Below are 19,881 nucleotides of genomic sequence, written 5' to 3'. Positions count from 1 at the left end.
CTATAATAATATTCAAGATAATAACAAAAAACAGCAAAATTTCCTCACAATTACCAATTCAGGGGCAGCAACCTAACAACCGATGATCCAATTCATCTGAAAATTCCAGGGCTGATAGATCTTGACCTGATTAACACTTTTACTTCCTGTCAGATTTGCTCTTAATGCTTTGGTTTTTGAGTTATAAGCCAAAAACCGCATTTTATCCCATGTTCTATGTTTAGCCATGGCAGCCATCTTGGTTGGTTGGCCGAGTTACCGGACACAATATTTAAACAAGGTACCCTTAAGATGGTTATGGCCAAGTTTCAATTAATTTAGCCCAGTAGTTTCAGAGAAAAAGATTTTTCTAAAAGATTACTAAGATTTACAAAAAATGGTTAAAAATTGACTATAAAGGACAATAACTCCTAAAGTGGTCAACTGACCATTTTGGTCGTGTTGACTTATTTGTAGATCTTACTTTGCTGAACATTATTGCTGCTTACAGTTTATCTCTATCTATATTAATATCCAAGATAATAACCAAAAACAGCAAAATTTCCTTAAAATTTCCAATTCAGGGGCAGCAACCTAACAACAGAATGTCGGATTAATCTGAAAATTTCAGGGCAGATAGATCTTAACCTGATAAACAATTTCACCCCATGTAAGATTTGCTCTAAATGCTTTGGTTTTTGAGTTATAAGCCAAAAACTGCATTTTACCCCCATGTTCTATTTTTAGCCATGGCGGCCATTTTGGTTGGTAAGCCGGGTCACCGGACACAATTTTTAAACTAGATACCCCAATGATGATTGTGGCCAAGTTTGGTTAAATTTGGCCCAGTAGTTTCAGAGAAGAAGATTTTTGTAAAAGTTAACGCCGGACGCAGGACGACGACGACGACGGACGCTGGACGCCAAGTGATGAGAAAAGCTCACTTGGCCCTTTGGGCCAGGTGAGCTAAAAATGTGCTGAGTCAGAATTGTCTAATCAAAAAACATTACAGCGGTCCCTATTTCTAGCTAACATTTCAAATAAAGTTGCATTACTAATAAGCTCCAGATAAAAATTAAAGCCAAGGTTGTATGGCATGAAAAAGGTCAGTAACCTTATTTTAAATAATAGTGGACTTTTCAAAACAGATGTAACAACATGATACTTTTAGATGTTTTTATCAGTAACAAATGAAAGTCTTTTAATAAATTTTCAATTGTTTTTAAACATCTATCATAATCTTATCAATGATTCTACTTGTTTTTACACAATCATACATTTAACTTTTATGTTTAGTTAATGTTTGTTTGTTTTTAATTTGTGTTATTATTGGTAAACAGTTAGGCTTATAATGCATATTTATATGGTTTAATTTTGTGTTATTTTTGGTAAACAGTTATAGGCTTATAATGCATATTTACATGTTTTTTATTGTGAGTTACTTTTGGTAAACAGTTAGGCTTATAATATATATTTATATGGTTTAATTTAGTGTTATTTTTGGTAAACAGTTAGGCTTATAAAACATATTTATATGGTTTAATTTAGTGTTATTTTTGGTAAACAGTTAGGCTTATAATACATATTTATATGGTTTAATTTAGTGTTATTATTGGTAGACAGTTAGGCTTATAATATATATTTATATGATTTAATTTAGTGTTATTTTTGGTAAACAGTTAGGCTTATAAAACATATTTATATGGTTTAATTTAGTGTTATTTTTGGTAAACAGTTAGGCTTATAATACATATTTATATGTTTTAATTTAGGGTTATTATTGGTAGACAGTTAGGCTTATAAAACATATTTATATGGTTTAATTTAGTGTTATGTTTGGTAAACAGTTAGGCTTATAATACATATTTATATGGTTTAATTTAGTGTTATTTTTGGTAAACAGTTAGGCTTATCATACATATTTATATGGTTTAATTTAGTGTTATGTTTGGTAAACAGTTAGGCTTATAAAACATATTTATATGGTTTAATTTAGTGTTATTTTTGGTAAACAGTTAGGCTTATAATACATATTTATATGGTTTAATTTAGTGTTATCTTTGGTAAACAGTTAGGCTTATAAAATATATTTATATGGTTTAATTTAGTGTTATTATTGGTAAACAGTTAGGCTTATAATACATATTTATATGGTTTAATTTAGTGTAATTTTTGGTAGACAGTTAGGCTTATAAAACATATTTATATGGTTTAATTTAGTGTTATTTTTGGTAGACAGTTAGGCTTATAAAACATATTTATATGGTTTAATTTAGTGTTATTTTTGGTAAACAGTTAGGCTTATAATACATATTTATATGGTTTAATTTAGTGTTATCTTTGGTAAACAGTTAGGCTTATAAAATATATTTATATGGTTTAATTTAGTGTTATTATTGGTAAACAGTTAGGCTTATAATACATATTTATATGGTTTAATTTAGTGTTATTTTTGGTAGACAGTTAGGCTTATAAAACATATTTATATGGTTTAATTTAGTGTTAAGTTTGGTAAACAGTTAGGCTTATAAAACATATTTATATGGTTTAATTTAGTGTTATTTTTGGTAAACAATTAGGCTTATAAAACATATTTATAAAATGTTAAGGAGCTGGATATTCTAGTTGCACTTACTGATATAGGTACAAACCTTAATATAATCTTCAGAAGACCCAGTTTTAGCTCTCTCCAACCTAAGCATAACACTAGAATAAAATGTAAATACAAAATGACAAATGGGTGTAAGATGATACCTTTCACTGTACATGGCATTTAATTTATCTTATCATTTACTGCAGAAATGTGCATCTAGTGCTGTAAGATAGTTTTGTGCTGGAGAAAACCATGCAATAACCTAATTATGCTATTAAGCAGTATGCAATTAGTGGAGCTAAATATTTGGTACTTTGTTTTTAAATCTACTTTTCAAACTTTCAGATTAGGTTTCAGACTTTCCAATAAGTTGACACCAAGAATCACTGAAGAGACAGTATGTCTTATTAACAGCTATTGAAGCAGAATCAGTACATTTTGATTTTATTCAAACAATGCTTTCTGATATTCAAATAGTTTGTAAACTTCGGTATAGGGGGTTATTTTCGTGGAGTGTAAATTTTCATGGATAGAACAAAATTGCCAAAATAAATTCTGCCAATTTCAAAGGGCAAATGCAAAGGTATTGATAAAAGTTTTACACCGGTTAAAATAACTTGCTATACAGTATATCATATATATTGCAATTTTCATCATCTGTTTTTTTATTTCCTTCAATCATTAAAAAAAAAAGTAATAGCAATGTGATTTCAATATCTGCAGATCATGTCATGATGTTACATGTGTCATATCTTTACTTTAAATATTCAACTTTTATGTATTCATGGTGTTTCTAGTAAAGAGTATATTGAAGTTTGTAATAAAATTGGTTTACAGTATTGAGCTTAAATTATGCTTACCTATCATTGACATTTCTGAGTATTTTTCCTGCTTGTTTTACTGATGTTATCCTTGTCATGCCTACACTTACTAGTACATCACCCTAGAACAAACACAGATAATTATCAAAAGTTTATTTGATATATAGGAAAGGGTGATCTACAGAATCAATCAATATCAATCAATATTTAAGGTGCTTTCTGATCCTTTACCATGTTTCTGAAATGCTTTTTAATATAATATACATGGCGATATAATGCTTTTAATTTTATCATTTTGTATTCTAGCATATTCTGCTTGTACTTTTCCTGACCTAGATATATATTATATCAAACTGCATATATATTACTTTGGGATCTATTTAAAAATCCATGTATAATAAAAAAAAAAAAAGAAATTTATTCAAATATTTCATTTCTGTTTAGAGCTTTAAAGTTACATAATCTACAATCAGTATTCAGTGTTATAAAAGACATTAGTAATGGGGTACCCCACATGACTAATGACGGTAAAATATTTGTTAAAGAAATGTTAAAGATAAACATTCTATTCCCTTTGACACAAACAACAGCTACAAAATTGGTTTTGACATGACAATAAAAAAAACTAAGGTTCAGTTGACACTAACAGTAGCAAATAACAGACGTTTGACTCTTATATTAATGATAAAGAGCATTTAAACCTCATAAAAGAATCTGAATTTTGTTTTAAATAAAGCCAAATTTAACCAAGAACAACACAACAATCCCTTTTTCTTTGTAAGACTTTTTAAAATATGTGTGTAATTTGCTTACACATGAATTTTTTGAATAGTCAATTGTACACTACCTTCCTAATATCAGTGGCTGAAGCAGGAGAATTAGGAGTAACATTGTCAACGACAACCACATCTTCATACTTCTCCAACATAAAATCATCTTTAAAAGTTAGTCCTATCGATTGTGCTGGTCCTTTTATTATCTTCACTTCATAAACTACCCATACTTTCTTCCTTAGCTCTTCATACTCAATCCATCTTAGTTTGTCTAAAATAGATAAACAGCATTTTTAAGTTGCAGTTTATAGTTTATGTAATGTTTTATATGTGACATTATTAAAATAAATATTAAAAAAACTGTATCTACTGTTGATTCATTAATATTCATTAGATACCAATTTTCATTAATTTCTAAAGCATACCTGCCAACTTTTTAAAATACCCATGGGGGTTTGACACGCAAGGTGGCTCTTGTAGTCCTACAAAACCTTCTAGGGGGCTTTTAAATTCATTTTAAAGTTGTTTTTTGTCTTCTAAATAGTTTTACAATCATATACCCATTGTAAAATTAATTGATTGTTTAAGATTGTGAAAACAATTGCTCTTTTAAAATTTCCATATGGAGCCTCTATGGGGAAAATCTCCAGCAAATAGTGGCAGTTGGCAGGTATGCTAAATGAAGGAATGCAGACTTTACCAAAACCACAAAATTAAATATCCATGAATATGCAAGTTTTAGTTAAACCACGAATATTGGTACCCACTAAATAATAAATGAATCCACAGTATAAACATGTACAAATGCATTAACATAAAATGAAAAGAACTTACATTTTCATGTTACTAGGTATTGAAAATAAATCCCTTTCTTTTTAAGGAAAAGATATACATCTGTCTACACATTTGAAAGTTGTGCATATATTTATTTTGTTTACAATTTCCATACAGTCTCAAATATACCTTATTGATCCCTGCATCAACAGTAGTTGTTGAGAGGATTTACAGCTACTGTAAAGATAAAACACAAAAAAAGAAGATGTGGTATGATTGTCAATGACACAATTGGTGACCTAAAGTTGGTAATTTCTGTGTTATTTGGTCTCTGGTGGAGAGTTGTCTCATTGGCAATCATTTATGCTTTGCCTTCAACAATGAACAAAGCCCAAAATGCAGTCAGTTATATAAGCTACTTACCAACACTCAGTGTACAAAATAGATATCTCTCAGCATGCTCTACTAACAAACTGGAACAGTTTATGACCTTGACCTCCAGCTGACCTTCACCTATTAGATTTCCTTTTAAAGAAATGTCTTTTGGATTATAGGATTCATCAGGAGGGATGAAAAATGGCTTATATCTCATCTTGTAATGAGGCAGTGTATGTTTTTTTCTAAGAATTCTCTTTATCTGTAAATGAATCAAATAATTGTAAGTCAAGGTCTTGTCCATTACATTACAGCAATATAAGCAAAGCATTTGTCAAAAAATCTTTTAAAACAACTTTACAAGACTAATGATTCTTTCCAAGATCTCTATGATAACTATTTCATATTTTTTTCAACTGAAATAGATTAATCTAAAAATAATATCTCTGTAAAAGCCACATGATAAGTTTTCCCATAATATCAAATTCAAGACCTATAGGTATAAATTTTGATGATGTTTTTTTAAGATTTTAATGAAGACAATAACAAAACAAATAATTCTGTTTTTTCATTTGATTTTTGTTTCAAACAATGTGAATCCATATGCTTTATTTCAGACTTTATTTAATACAAAGTTAGCCTAAATGTAGAAAGGACTCTCCATAACACAAGAAAAGAATGGATGTAATAAGAAAAACAAACCTGACTAATGATCAGAGAGGTCACTTGAGGAACAGGACGGCCTCCAAATTTGGATTCCACCTCAAATTCTACAACTGGATCCTTAACAAAAAGTCAAGAAATTCTATTAATAACAATCAGAGAAAAAATAACATTTTTGAAAGTTATACAACACACAAAAACACAATCCATAAATTTTATATCTCTATTGCAGATTTACAGGTTTGGATTTCAAATGTAAAACTTGAACATCTAAATATGAGTATATGAGTGTAATTTTATAACATGCATCATAATATTTATAATTTTAGAAAAAAAGAAATAAATAGAAAAAAGTAAGAATGCAACATATCTTTAAAATAGTATATCTGTATACAGCACTATTGTTAACACAAGCTTAGAAGAAAAGGTTAGTTTTTTAACCTAATTTCTGAACTAGAGGCTCTAAAGAGCCTGTGTCGCTCACCTTGGTCTATGTGAATATTAAACAAAGGAAGCAGATTGAAAATTGACTACAAAGGTCATAAACTCATACAGGGGTCAATTGACCATTTCGTTCATGTTGACTTATTTGAAGATCTTACTTTGCTGAACATTATTGCTGTTTACAGTTTACCTATATCTATAATAATATTCAATATAATAACCAAAAACAGCAAAATTTCCTTAAAATTACCAATTCAGGGGCCGCAACCCAAAAACAGGTTGTCCAATTCATCTGAAAATTTCAGGGCAGATAGATCTTGACCTGATTAACAATTTTACTTCATGTCAGATTTTCTCTAAATTATTTGGTTTTTGAGTTATAAGCCAAAAACTGCATTTTACCCCTATGTTCTATTTTTAGCCGTGGCGGCCATCTTGGTTTGATGGCCAGGTCACCGGACACATTTTTTAAACAAGAAACCCCAAAGATGATTGTGGCCAAGTTTGGATCAATTTTGCACAGCAGTTTCAGAGAAGAAGATTTTAGTAAAAGATATATAAAATTTACAAAAATGGTTAAAAATTGACTTTAAAGGGCAATAACTCCTAAAGAGGTCAACTGACCATTTTGGTCATGTTGACTTATATTTGTAAATCTGACCTTGCTGAACATTATTGCTGTTTACAGTTTACCTATATCTATAATAATATTCAATATAATAACCAAAAACAGCAAAATTTCCTCACAATTACCAATTCAGGGGCTGCAACCCAAAAACAGGTTGTCCAATTCATCTGAAAATTTCAGGGCAGATAGATCTTCACCTGATTAACAATTTTACCCAATGTCAGATTTGCTCTAAATGCTTTGGTTTTTGAGTTATAAGCCAAAAACTGCATTTTACCCCTATGTTCTATTTATAGCCATGGCGGTCATCTTGGTTAGTTGGCGGGGTCACTGGACACAATTTTTAAACTAGATACCCCAATGATGATTGTGGCCAAGTTTCAAATAATTTGGCCCAGCAGTTTCAGAAGAGAAGATTTTTCTAAAAGATTACTAAGATTTACGAAAAATGGTTAAAAATTGACTATAAAGGGCAATAACTCCTAAAGTGGTCAACTGATCATTTTGGTCATGTTGACTTATTTGTAGATCTTACTTTGCTGAACATTATTGCTATTTACAGTTTATCTCTATCTAAAATAATATTCAAGATAATAACCAAAAACAACAAAATTTCCTTAAAATTACCAATTCAGGGGCAGCAACCTAACAACGGAATGTCAGATTCATCTGAAAATTTCAGGGCAGATTGCTGTTTTTGGTTATTATATTGAATAATAATATTCAATATAATAACCAAAAACAGCAAAATTTCCTTAAAATTACCAATTCAGGGGCCTCAACCCAAAAACAGGTTGTCCAATTCATCTGAAAATTTCAGGGCAGATAGATCTTGACCTGATTAACAATTTTACTTCATGTCAGATTTTCTCTAAATTATTTGGTTTTTGAGTTATAAGCCAAAAACTGCATTTTACCCCTATGTTCTATTTTTAGCCGTGGCGGCCATCTTGGTTTGATGGCCAGGTCACCGGACACATTTTTTAAACAAGAAACCCCAAAGATGATTGTGGCCAAGTTTGGATCAATTTGGCACAGCAGTTTCAGAGAAGAAGATTTTAGTAAAAGATATATAAAATTTACAAAAATGGTTAAAAATTGACTTTAAAGGGCAATAACTCCTAAAGAGGTCAACTGACCATTTTGGTCATGTTGACTTATTTTTAAATCTGACATTGCTGAACATTATTGCTGTTTACAGTTTACCTATATCTATAATAATATTCAATATAATAACCAAAAACAGCAAAATTTCCTTAAAATTACCAATTCAGGGGCAGCAACCTAACAATGGAATGTCAGATTCATCTGAAAATTTCAGGGCAGATTGCTGTTTTTGGTTATTATATTGAATAATATTCAATATAATAACCAAAAACAGCAAAATTTCCTTAAAATTACCAATTCAGGGGCCGCAACCCAAAAACAGGTTGTCCAATTCATCTGAAAATTTCAGGGCAGATAGATCTTGACCTGATTGATAATTTTACTTCATGTCAGATTTTCTCTTAATTATTTGGTTTTTGAGTTATAAGCCAAAAACTGCATTATACCCCTATGTTCTATTTTTAGCCGTGGCGGCCATCTTGGTTTGATGGCCAGGTCACCGGACACATTTTTTAAACAAGAAACCCCAAAGATGATTGTGGCCAAGTTTGGATCAATTTGGCACAGCAGTTTCAGAGAAGAAGATTTTAGTAAAAGATATATAAAATTTACAAAAATGGTTAAAATTGACTTTAAAGGGCAATAACTCCTAAAGAGGTCAACTGACCATTTTGGTCATGTTGACTTATTTGTAAATCTGACCTTGCTGAACATTATTGCTGTTTACAGTTTACCTATATCTATAATAATATTCAATATAATAACCAAAAACAGCAAAATTTCCTTAAAATTACCAATTCAGGGGCTGCAACCCAAAAACAGGTTGTCCAATTCATCTGAAAATTTCAGGGCAGATAGATCTTCACCTGATTAACAATTTTACCCAATGTCAGATTTGCTCTAAATGCTTTGGTTTTTGAGTTATAAGCCAAAAACTGCATTTTACCCCTATGTTCTATTTATAGCCATGGCGGTCATCTTGGTTAGTTGGCGGGGTCACCGGACACAATTTTTAAACTAGATACCCCAATGATGATTGTGGCCAAGTTTCAAATAATTTGGCCCAGCAGTTTCAGAAGAGAAGATTTTTCTAAAAGATTACTAAGATTTACGAAAAATGGTTAAAAATTGACTATAAAGGGCAATAACTCCTAAAGTGGTCAACTGATCATTTTGGTCATGTTGACTTATTTGTAGATCTTACTTTGCTGAACATTATTGCTATTTACAGTTTATCTCTATCTAAAATAATATTCAAGATAATAACCAAAAACAACAAAATTTCCTTAAAATTACCAATTCAGGGGCAGCAACCTAACAACGGAATGACAGATTCATCTGAAAATTTCAGGGCAGATAGATCTTAACCTGATTAACAATATTACCCCATGTCAGATTTGCCCTAAATGCTTTGGTTTTTGAGTTATAAGCCAAAAACTGCATTTTACCCCTATGTTCTATTTATAGCCATGGCGGCCATCTTGGTTAGTTGGCGGGGTCACCGGACACAATTTTTAAACTAGATACCCCAATGATGATTGTGGCCAAGTTTGGTTAAATTTGGCCTAGTAGTTTCAGAGGAGAAGATTTTTGTAAAAGTTAACGCAGGACGACGACGACGGACGACGACGACGCCGGACGATGACGGACGCCGGACGCCAAGTGATGAGAAAAGCTCACTTGGCCCTTTGGGCCAGGTGAGCTAAAAATTAAGTGCCATTTTCATCATAGGCAGATTATCTCCCTTGCTACATTGGAAAAGTTAGTATCAATAACGCCATGTGTTCAGGTTTCATTAGACATAGGTTATGTTAAATTAATTTTGCACAGGGGCTACCAAAATATTTCATTAAAAACTGATTTTATTGTTTTTCGAATATTACACCTAATATATATATTTAATGTGTTAATGTCAAATTTCTCATTGATCAAACAGCTATGCCAACAATTGTAATTGTATACAAATATTATATCTTATATGTTTACTAAATTTTAAAAGTTGCCGAGGAAGATTTATGTATTCTAACATTGCTCTAACATGTTTAAAGAAACAAATGTTGGAATTTTCAAGTTGAAATTGAATTAATAGCAAGTATAATCACTAGAAACTGCTGCTTCCCCAAAAAAAATCAGTAATAACTTAATAAGAATTACTATAAACATACCTCATAAAATGTAAAAGACCAGTGCGTATAAGGATTACGTGTAAACTGTAACCGTCCAATGCCCTTCAATTTTGTAACAGTCACAGATAAATATGCCCACTTTTTGAAAACTAAGTCTATTTCTATGGCCAGTTGAAATCCCCCAGTATAATCCAGATCTGCCATAATGTCCAATTCCTGCAATGAATAAATATATATAATTACAATTAAGAATCAAGAGAAAATAAATATAATTGACAAGGCATTGTTTTGTATTTCAATAAAAAACATGATAAATTTACTAATATTTACATTTGTACAACAATATAGTCAAATAGTTGTTTCTAAAGGAATCAACTGTATATCTGATAAAATAAAATAGTTATGGCTACTATGATTTGGGTTAAATTAGATCTTCTAATGATCATTTTCTAATGTTCAATTACACTAAGACTATAGCAACCATTTTCTGCTTTCACAGATATATTTTAAACGTCAGAGGAAAAAAATCCAAAATTGCGAAAAAATCAACTTAAGTACAGTACAGGTAGGGACTTATTTTTATGGAAGCCTTAATCCGTCTAGATGTCAGACTGGTCGGACAGTTGTCCCAGAGTAATAAACACCTGCTGTGCAATATCCAAGTGGAAGGTCGTAAATCAATCTGTACCAGCTTGATTAGAATTAAATTTTACCTGTACAGATATAATTGTATTTATGGAGAATAGATAAATGTAAATATTGTTTTGTATTCAAAGAGAAAGAATTGAAATTAAAATTAAATATAAGAATTTAAATTAAAAATTAAATATTTAGAATTAAAATTAAAATTAAATATCATGAAAGTGGGTTTTTTTTTTTATAATTTGAAAATGAAATAAAGACGATTTTTAACAATATATTGTGTTGCCAATTATTATAATAGTTTTGTGCCAATAAACTATTTTGTATTTGCATTTGTATTTGTAAACCGTAAATATTTCATCTAATTCAAAATAATAAGCCTAATAACAACCAAGACTGTTTTCAATCGAAGTTTAAATCAAATGGTTGAGACATCAATCCCGTAAATTATACAAGTTTTCATTGATGGTTATATTATTTCCCCTTTTTACGTCCTGTTCCTTTATATGTTATCATTAGAAACACAATTCTAAGTATAAGGCCAACATATCGTATTTATAAAATATGTATAGGCATTGTGAATAAAGTTATTTTCCTTTTGATACAACTTTCCCCGTCGGAGCCTCTACATCAATTCACACCTGTCAATCATTTCTCGCAAGTAAAACATTTTGGTCAGACAGATCACTCGTGCTTTCTATTTTGACATATTTTCCGTTAATCTCTTTGAAAGTCAAACAATTGGTTTCTTTAAATACAATATTTATAACGCCGTGATCATATTTCGATTCCTATTTTTTATTTTAAAAAAAATTGTTGACAATCGAGATATTGCCTTTCTATTTTCATGTCTCAGTCGACTCTTTAATGAAAATCGCCGGTGTTTTTATTATAAATATATTTTACGAATCGATACACGAAAATCAAAATTTAACCTTATATAGTTTATTGAATAAATGCACATTTATACCCCAATGGGATTGAAGGCTTATCGTACTATTCATGATCAGCTGTCTTTACTTTTTCGTCGTACTTCTAGTCATTCTATAGCTCGCGCAGTCCGTAAGCATTTTTAAATCGATGTTGTCCGAAGTTTAAAGGAGTTTCCCAAAGTAGAATATTTAAATGGAAATCCGGGAAATGACTGATAAAAATAAAACAAAATAGTTAAAGAAGTGATTTTACATGTATGTAAATCGATTAAATTTCTATTCTGGTCAATCGATCAAGAGCCTAAAAACTAACGCACAATACTGTCAATCATTCCACATCAAATTTAATCATGAATGGATTTTCCCACGGTCGTTCAGTAAGGTCACCTGAGTTTACTGTTACGACATTTCCCGCCATATAAGAATCTCGTGCAAAATCGATCTTTAACATCTTTTATTAGCATTCAATAATATTGTGAGTGGAGTCAAGTTAAAGTTCAACCACGTGCACACGCCGTTGATCACTAATATGTTTATCATGGAATTATCTTTTCACGGCCAATTTTTCTTAACAAATTGCTGTTAAAAATATATTACATACAAGTTTCCTTTTTTACATGGATTGTGCGTAAATTAATATTATGCAATTAATTTAAGTTCGGGGTTCGGGATAAACACTTTCGGGATCTGGGATTTTTTTTTTTCACGATGTCGGGATTTTGATTTATTAAAATTCGGGACCTTGGGACTTCGTGTTTTTAAGCTCGGGATTTCGAGATCCGGACCCTATTTACCCCCTACCCCCAAATGCAGATCAATTATATAAATTTAGCATAATGAACAAACACGGAAATCTTAAAATAAACTTATGTCCGGGAAGAATCAATATCTTCTTCTAGTGTTATTATTTGCGTTATATTTTATTGATACATCTCCAACTTTGAAGTTTCGAACAATAAATTGTTTACAGTAAATAGTAAAAACTACAAAGAATCAGCAAGCTACTAAATAATATACAAGTATTGCTCACTGTAATTATTTTTTATATCTCGGAACTGACCCAACACAGACTGAAAATTAAATACATATTATAGAAATATTTTGCATGTGGCCGCGTCAAACTAACCCTGGAGACAGCATTCTGCTAATGGATTTACGAGTAAAACAAAAATAACCGTAAGCTTCCAGAAATAGAATACATGTAAAAATATTTATGTTTGAAATTTTATGCAAACAAATAAGAAACAGATACACAAAAAAAACAAAAAATAAACAACAAAGAACATAGAACAAAAATAATTTTGAGGAACAAATTAGAAAATAAATAGCAGTTGAAATATAAAAACCATAATTAAAAAAATAGGCTATTTTTATTAAAACAAAGTTTTCTCCAGTACTTCACCTGTAAAAATATTTTATGTCAAAAACGATGTAATCAATAAAGTGACTGAGAGGTTAAAATTACAGGTAGCCTGATTCTGAAATCAGTGAACCGTAATTCTAGCAGCACGGATTAAGATGAAAGGACAAATATATTGCCAATCACACCTGGATTTGTTGATTAATGACCATACTACCTACCATAAAAATGTCCGATTATTCATATCCGACTAGACGGATTAAGACATCCATAAAAATAAGTCCCTACCCGTACTGTACCTCTAAATGTGGTTTGGCTGTATTGTATTTTTATTTTCCTATTTCATTGACTTGTACCATAGATAGCTATTTATTTAATAGTCTGCTTTATAACTTTTTTGTGTAATTTCACCATAGATAAAAATTAGCCAGGTATAACGTAGCCAAAAGTCAAATCAATTGCTGGAAGGTAGTAATAAGAATAACTTGCTCATGTATGATGGGTGACCTTTTTGAAAACTTTGACAATGTGAGACGTTCTGAATGAGACCTAGTATGGTATAGTAAAAGATGATTATATTTATAGAAATGTAATAGTCCTGAACATGTTTGTTAGTTATCAATATTTCTTATTGATACATTAAGCAACCTTCAACAATCAATAACCAATAAGTCTCTAATTATATTTGTAATTTCTGCTCTTTTGTTGGGATGTTTCTTTGATAATTCCCCATTTCCTTTCTCAATTTTATTATCTGCTAATATCAGCAAGTTTTCTCTATTTTAGGAAATTTTCCTTAATCTTACTGACTGATAATTTCCTTTCTCAGCACAGTAGAGTTATATGAAAATTATCTCTTGAAACTAAGGGAGCATCTGCCCTTTGTCAATGAAATTAACAATGGCAGCATAGGTAATATAGAAATAAACAGATTATCAATGGTCATCTCAACTCGATTGCTTTTCTCATTTTTGCCCTACTGGCTCAAGTGAGAAAATCTATCTTGTTGAGATGATCAACGATAATCTATTAATATTGTATTGTAATAATTGAGTTCCATACCTCTAGCGATTCATCCTCTGAGAGTTTGACAGTGTCTACAGCTACACAATTTATAACTGGAAATGTTGGTCCTAAATTGAAATCTCTTAACTAAAAAAAAACACGATTGATTAAAACATCATAATATTCATAGTATATGTATAAACAAGAATATGTCCTCAGTATACGAATGCCCGACTCGCACTATCATTTTCTATGTTCAGTGGACCGTGAAATTGGGGTAAAATCTCTAATTTGGCATCAAAATTAGAAAGATCATATCAGAGGAAACATGTGTACCAAGTTTGAAGTCGATCGGACTTCAACTTCATCAAAAACTACCTTGACCAAAAACTTTAACCTGAAGCGGGACGGACGGATGGACAGACGAACGGATGCACAGACCAGAAAACATAATGCCCCTCTACTATCGTAGGTGGGGCATAAAAACAAAAGTGTGATTTATCTTCAAAACTGTGTAAATAAATTATATGAATTTGCTAACAGGTCCAATGATCCAAAACATACAATATCACATTTATGATTTAGGAGAACAGTGAATCCCAGTAATATTATTTTTTAAGCTTTTATTTGGCTTTGCAGAAGTAATATAAGTAAATTTTATTATTTTAGTAAATGAACCATTTCTAAGATATGTTCTTCAATTGTCTGTTGTCTTTCTAAACTAAATAGAAGACAAGTAATTTTTTGCAATGAATTTAGATGGTATTTTATAATTCAATGTTGCTTGCAGTGTCAATGTATATTTGTCAACCTAGTCATAACAGAAGTTCCAATGGAAACTTTGTTATAAACATTGTCCTAATATCTATTCCTGTTGGAACTAATATTCTATATAGATAAAGGAAGATGTTATGTGCCATTTTTTCTATTAGGAACATATACTGTAATATTTATTCCTGTGAAAATAATATTCCAGAGTAGTTTCTCCTTTTGGAATCAATATTATGAAGGAACTTCTTTTCCGTGACAGACCATGATCTAGCGGTAAGGGTCTGCAAATGTTTTACATACTGAGATGAACAGACAATATCGTTGTTTATTGTAAGTCATTTAGTAGATCCTATCAAACTAACTCAAGCAGAAAACTTAACAATTGTAGATGCTGGTGTCATCACAGGAAAACAATTCATATACATATATGTTACTTTCCCTTATTTTCGCCTCAGGCAAGACAAAAACCAGTGCACTTTCTTCAGACTTACTGTTATCTTTTCTATTAATTTTCCTGTTGTACTCTGAAGCATATCATTGAATTCTATGTTCATTTTCTTTGTTACCCATCTGAAAATTGAAATAGAAACTCAAGTAATGGATACATGTACATCTGGCAATAACAAGTATAGTTATCAAAATTAGAATACAAAATGATACATGTGTTAGGCAAACAAAAATTATGATTGTTTCCTGTCTGATGGCAAAAGATATATACTTGAATATAGTCACTGTCAAATTATGTGTCATCAAGGCTAAGGAATCTGTTGTTTAAGGGTTACCCTTTGATGATGTGGTACATCATGGTACATATATGTGTTTCAAGTTTTTTTTATATAGATTATATAAAAAGGAAGATGTGGTATGATTGCCAATGAGACAACTATCCACAAAAGACCAAAATGACACAGACATTAACAACTATAGGTAACTGTACAGCCTTCAACAATAAGCAAAGCCCATATCACATAGTTAGCTATAAAAGGCCCTGATAAGACAATGTAAAACAATTCAAACGAGGAAACTAACGGCCTTATTTATGTGAAAAAAATTAAAGAAAAAAAACAAATATGTAACACATAAACAAACGACAACCACTGAATTACAGGCTCCTGACTTTGGACAGGCACATACATAAATAATGTGGCAGGGTTAAACATGTTAGCAGGATCCCAACCCTCCCCCTAACATGGGACAGTGGTATAACAGTACAATATAAGAATGAACTATAAAAATCAATTGAAAAAGGCTTAACTCATCAGATGGACAAACTACTGTCTGTTTTCCTGTTTGAATGCTTTTACATTCCAAGTCATTTTGAGGGCCCTTACTGTAAAACTTGCTGTTTAGAAGGTTTAGTGTGACTCAAGGCTCCATATTGACGGCCATTCTTTGACATTTCTTTTACAAATTGTGACTGGCGCTCATACCACATTTTCTCATATACATGTACATGTATCTATATATTTTCTTATAATCTTAAAAAAAAATGATTTGTAACAGTATTTATAGATTTTTATTTTCAGATCATTAACAAGTACAAATTAACCTAATATGTACTTCTCCTTTATCAAACTTGATTTTTAAAAGCATGTGAACTGTGTGGCTATTAAAACTAGCTTCAATCATGAATGTGTGAAACCATACCTTCGAACACGATTTGTATCTCGTAGCTCTTTGAATAAAAACTGAATGACCAAATTTAATGCTATACATGATTCTTTACGTCCTTGCTGGTCCTGGTCACGTATTACTGCTAGCAGTTCCTGTAAAACATTATCAGAACATGCATCATGTTACAAACATTTTACATGCAATGTTTATGTATGGTATTTCTTATTTAATGAAAAATCAACTTTGTATTTCTTATTTATTAAATATTCTTCTGTATGAGTCCTTAATAATGTTTTCTTGTATACAGTATACATACTACATAGGTGTTTACTGGAACATGAACATGAAGACCAAAACTTGGTCTATACCTGCTTTGGGAATTTACTACATGCAATTTATTGAGGTAACCTGTCATGAGTGGGTCACATTGGGGTCTAAGCTTGATGCGGGATTGCTGATTTTTTGTAAGTGTGACATGTGAAAGTCAAATTATTGTGTCATGAAAACGGGAAATGAGGTCTAGTGGGACCCCAGAAATGACAAAAAATGAGAATTGGTTAAGTACATATTATAGTGTAAGCAGGATACTGGAATCTGACAAAACAGTGATCAGGATACGGGAATCTGACAAAATATTAAGCGAGATCCAGGATGGGAACCCCCAATGAGACCCCCTCATGCCCGTCTTCTGAAGCATGAAAATGTTTGAATGTAAATTTTCTTTGTTCAATACATGTTGTTTTGTGAAATATTAAACAGAAAAAGACAATGTCAATGACGACAGATGTTTTCATCTTTTTAGGTCTCAAACGGCTTAGAGTCTTTTTCTTTTTCTATCTTTATTTTCTCACCTTTGGCAGTTTATATTGACAGAACTGTGGTTTGTGGGAAATTGGTTCTACAGGAATGGCAAGAAGTCGTCTTCTGATGACAAATGTCTGGATTAGAATAGTAACCACAACACCAATAATGAAAGAAGCAAGGCACAATGCCACCAACATTCCACTCTTCTTCAGCTCACCATTATTATTGATACTTTATGAGTTATTTGTTCATGTATGACAAGTAGAGAAAATTGTCAATGTTATTGTTTATTTTCATCATTTTTCTGTCTGCAACTACCTCCGCCGTTTTTGGTGTTACCTTTTTGTGCTTTGGTGTATTTGTTTGTCTTATATACATAGATAGAGTTTTAAGAAGTGTATCTACAACATATTAAGATTCATTTCGTGTTACTATTCCACATCATGTTGTCAGAAAAATAAATAATATTTCGATTTTTCTGCTCCTGATTCGTGTGAATGAAGAGTTCGAACCAGGGGACGTAATTATTAGCGCGAGAACTGTACATCTAGATACCGAAAGTAGTTTTAACATCAAGCACAAGTGTCACCTGTCCAAAATTATTTACAGTGCTGCTCACTGTGAGGAGAAGTTGTTTGTGACTTAGACTGTTAGACTACAGTATACACGCAATTTTATTTGGACATGCCTGTTATGTTCTCAATGACATTTACCACACCTTTAAGACTGATTGTTGGTTGCTTAACGTCCAGTGACAAACATTTCAGGCATATTTCAGAACCTTGTTCATTTATCAAATTTTAAATGGGGATGTTTTTTCTTTTTTTATCAAATTTAAAAGGGCGATGTTTTGACTGTTTTATTAAAGTTTGATAGGGGATGTTTTTATTATTTTTATTAAATTTTAAAGGGGGTGTTTTTACTGTTTTATCCAATTTTAATGGAAGAAGTTTTTCACTGTTAATATCAAATTTTAATGGGTTAAGTTTTTCTGTTTTTATCAAATTTTTCAGTTTGGATGTTTTATTGTTTTTATCAAATTTTAAAAAGGGATGTTTTACTGTTTTTATCAAATTTTAAAGGGGGATGTTTTTACTGTTTCAAGTTATCAAATTTAAAAGGGCGATGTTTTTCATAGTACTGTTTTTATCAAATTTAGGCTGGCCGAATATGAAATGGTTATATTATTTCTTGAAATATAAGGTAACAGCCAAATTTACAATAAACCGAAATGTGTGATGTGAATTAAAAAAAACCACATTATCTTTGGATAACCATTATGCAGCCAAAAAACGGATTTAACTGAAGGGTGTCAAAAATACCTTTAAAAAATAAAGAAAATTACAATAAAAAAGTAAGTCCAACTATATTTTAAGATTTGTATATGATGCTTCTTCGATAAGCACACTGTATTAAAAATAAACATCTAACACTGGACCGAATAATGTGTCAGGGTAGCGTCACTTTGATTATTCTATTTGTGAACAATTATTAAACCGATTGAAACTCATAATACAAAAACCAGCAATACAAAACCAACAAAAAGAGTTCATGAATAAACGTTGAAAGTAGGTCCCAGGTAAGTAACGCAGGCTCATTAGGGAGCAACTATTCGATTCTCTGTGATTGGGCAGGGATTTGTATCCTAAATCATTTGGCTTGTCACACACATTTATTTTTTCAGCATATTATAAAACAATGTTTTTTTTACATTTGAATTAGTATGTGTCCATATACAGTAATCGGGGTATATAAATATATGTATTACATTGTGAGATAATACCACCATGTAATATATATATTTTTATCATATATTTAGTACAAAATACAGCTATTTTGTATATCTAATAAAGGTTCTTTTTTCCAGTCTGTATCACCTACCCTGTATCGCATACCCCGTATCGCATGGCTAAACCCGTATCGCATACCCCGTATCGCATGGTAAAACCCGTATCGCATGCCTTTTTTTTTTTTTTTTTTTTTTTAAACTAATTTATTAAAGTCAGTTTTTTTTGGTTTTTTTTGCTTAAGAATTTTTTTTCTAAAAATAGGTAAATTTTTTGAATGACATCATTGTTTGGTCTGTAATGTCACGAACATCAAGTTTTCATATTGAATGTGACGTCACGAACATCAAGTTTTAACAACAAATTTTTTGGCACACTAAATGCAACTATAAAAAATACAAAACACTCAAAATTATACAATAATAAATCAAAATATATTAAAAAAAACAGATTGTAAGGTAACCTAGGTGCTTCGTATAAATAATTGAGCAGTTATTTTAAAGCTTTGAAACAAGACAATCAGATCAGAAAACAGTTCATATAATATAAAACTCTTCTGTTGAAATATATGATAAAGCGTATAATACATGGCAAAATCCGTATCACATGCCGTATCACCCTCGACCAATATCATCCCTCGGGCCTAAGGGCCCTCGGGCTGATATTGATGTCTCGGGATGATA

At 31.0% G+C, this 19,881-nt stretch overlaps 1 protein-coding gene across 1 annotated transcript in view; it reads right to left on the bottom strand.

The window, feature by feature from the left end:
• LOC134697401 (PDZ domain-containing protein 8-like) overlaps positions 1-17,914 on the bottom strand; it is a 38,651-nt gene extending 20,737 nt beyond the window's left edge. The window contains exons 1-10 of the mRNA XM_063559661.1: positions 17,459-17,914; positions 16,641-16,759; positions 15,485-15,563; positions 14,280-14,369; positions 10,323-10,499; positions 6,018-6,098; positions 5,364-5,577; positions 4,241-4,437; positions 3,433-3,515; positions 2,631-2,685 (exon numbers count right to left, since the gene is read on the bottom strand). Of these exons, the coding sequence (XP_063415731.1) occupies positions 2,631-2,685; positions 3,433-3,515; positions 4,241-4,437; positions 5,364-5,577; positions 6,018-6,098; positions 10,323-10,499; positions 14,280-14,369; positions 15,485-15,563; positions 16,641-16,759; positions 17,459-17,608 (1,245 nt within the window). The 5' untranslated portion in view covers positions 17,609-17,914. The remainder of the gene's footprint in view (positions 1-2,630; positions 2,686-3,432; positions 3,516-4,240; positions 4,438-5,363; positions 5,578-6,017; positions 6,099-10,322; positions 10,500-14,279; positions 14,370-15,484; positions 15,564-16,640; positions 16,760-17,458) is intronic.
• Between the last annotated feature and the right edge of the window lie 1,967 nt (positions 17,915-19,881).

The sequence above is a fragment of the Mytilus trossulus genome, chromosome 14 (assembly GCF_036588685.1).
Source record: "Mytilus trossulus isolate FHL-02 chromosome 14, PNRI_Mtr1.1.1.hap1, whole genome shotgun sequence".
Classification (NCBI taxonomy): Eukaryota; Metazoa; Mollusca; class Bivalvia; order Mytilida; family Mytilidae; genus Mytilus; species Mytilus trossulus.
This window is presented reverse-complemented; position numbering and strand designations above follow the sequence as displayed.